This window comes from Habropoda laboriosa, unplaced genomic scaffold, assembly GCF_001263275.1.
Source record: "Habropoda laboriosa isolate 0110345459 unplaced genomic scaffold, ASM126327v1 scaffold212, whole genome shotgun sequence".
Lineage (NCBI taxonomy): Eukaryota > Metazoa > Arthropoda > Insecta > Hymenoptera > Apidae > Habropoda > Habropoda laboriosa.
In genome coordinates, this window is record NW_017100509.1 from 554,064 (window position 1) to 556,056 (window position 1,993).

General features: G+C 38.1%; 1 protein-coding gene across 1 annotated transcript in view; it reads left to right on the forward strand.

Annotated features, from left to right (window-relative positions):
- The window catches only part of LOC108576281 (mucin-19-like), a 31,988-nt gene that overhangs the window by 12,046 nt on the left and 17,949 nt on the right, over nt 1-1,993 (forward strand). The window contains exon 6 of the mRNA XM_017939236.1: nt 1,715-1,985. Within this exon, the coding sequence (XP_017794725.1) occupies nt 1,715-1,985 (271 nt within the window). The remainder of the gene's footprint in view (nt 1-1,714; nt 1,986-1,993) is intronic.

A 1,993-nucleotide genomic window follows, 5' to 3' on the forward strand; every position in this document is an offset into this window, starting at 1 on the left:
CACCAGTTGATCAACCGTTTGTCCGCGGATTTTCACGCGCCTTGCAATTAACGGAGCGTCAGTCGTCGAACTGTTTGGTATTTTTTTCGTTGAATATGGATGAAGGATCGGGTATAAGGCAGGACAGACGAGAATACGAATGAGTTCGAGAAGAACGAAAGTTTCGTCACGTGGAAAAAGGCGCGTTGAAGTCTGACGTGAAAGAAGGGTAAATGTGTTTGAAAGAACGTTTTATCGCTGATAAAGTTGCAAGATGAAAGTGATTTGGTAAAACTGTCGAGGAAATGTTTCGTTTGTTCTTCACTCGTGATTTTTATCGTCGATTTGTGTTTACTTTGAAAGTAATTCTAGCGTCACTTTTTATCTCAGACTTTTTCAGCACATCTTTTGCGTATTGCATAAGGTTTCTGTGTACATTTCGTGAGATTTTTGGGAGATTTGGTAAATAACGCGGAGCAGAGTTAAGTAATCATTGGAAAATTATTGAGACCCTCGGAAAAAATTGTGTCGATTTGTGTTTACTTTGAAATTAATTCTAGCGTCACTTTTTATCTCAGACTTTCGGCACACTTCTCGCGTATTGCATAATGTTTGTTTACATTTCGTGAGATTTTTGGGAGATTTGGTAAATAATGCGAAGCAGAGTTAAGTAATCATTGGAAAATTATTGAGACCCTCGGAAAAAATTGTGTCGGTTTGTGTTTACTTTGAAATCAATTCTAGCGTCACTTTTTATCTCAGACTTTCGGCACACTTCTCGCGTATTGCATAATGTTTGTTTACATTTCGTGAGATTTTTGGGAGATTTGGTAAATAATGCGGAGCAGAGTTAAGTAATCATTGGAAAATTATTGAGATCCACAACAAAAAAAATTATTTTGTATAATGAGGACACATTTTATTGGCAATGTATACTTTACCTGAGCAAAGTGTAAAGTACCTAAATTCCCTGGACTTTACACATTACCCAACGACATTAACTTCAGCAAAGTGTTACTTTTACTTTAATTTAAATAACAAAACACTTTCTGTACGAACGTAACACGTGTCCTAATACTTACGAACAGAAATGTAAAAGCGATTTCAGGATTAGGCTTGTAAGTAAGTCAAGAGCAAAATTCCACACAATCGGTGTACCCGTGATTCGCATTGTTTAGCAGCCGTACACAGTATATTCCACTGAATATGTATGACTCTAAGATATTCGAAACTGTTGTTGAAATATGAATGAACTCCTGGCGAATACCCGGTTGAAGCCACACTTTGCAGCAACCTTAACACTTAAAGCGTCGGCTATTTTGCTGGAAACCTTACTTAAAGTTTTGCACTTTTACCAAATAAAATAAAATAACTCTTGTAAAACAGAAAATTTCTATTGAAAAATTTCACATTTAATCATATAAATATTCAGCCACTTGCTGTTCAAGAGATATCATATTTTTTCCTACACAAACATGTAAAAACGCATTTAGGCGAGCTCGGCGCTTAAAGTGTTAATTGCCTAGGTGAGACAAGCGACATGTTCCACCAGATGATTACATTGAACAGCGTAAACTAGCGTTACGTATACATTTTCAAAAGTGATTCATCGAATTTGATAAATCGCCAGATGATCATATTTCTCCACCTTCTTTTTTCCTTCCTACTTCGTATCCGTAAAACTATTTTTACTCAATGCAAATTACTCTACGGTTCCGTGTCTGTTCATTGTTAGATACGTGGATCTATTCACGTTACCAACTCACTACTTGATCGAAGATGACGAGGCTAATCGTACGTTTCATCCGTCACGATTGATGGGACTCTTCGACATGTTCAACGCGGACAGCTTGATCGACTTAATCAGCGGATTGGGCGCGCCCAAGAGAAAAATTCTGATCTCGGTGCCAGCCAGTGCCTACAAGTTTACGTTGAAGGATCAGGACGACAATGCCCCAAGGGCGGCAACTGAGGACTCGCTGCCGGTTATCATTGATCAGAAACAGGTGTGATG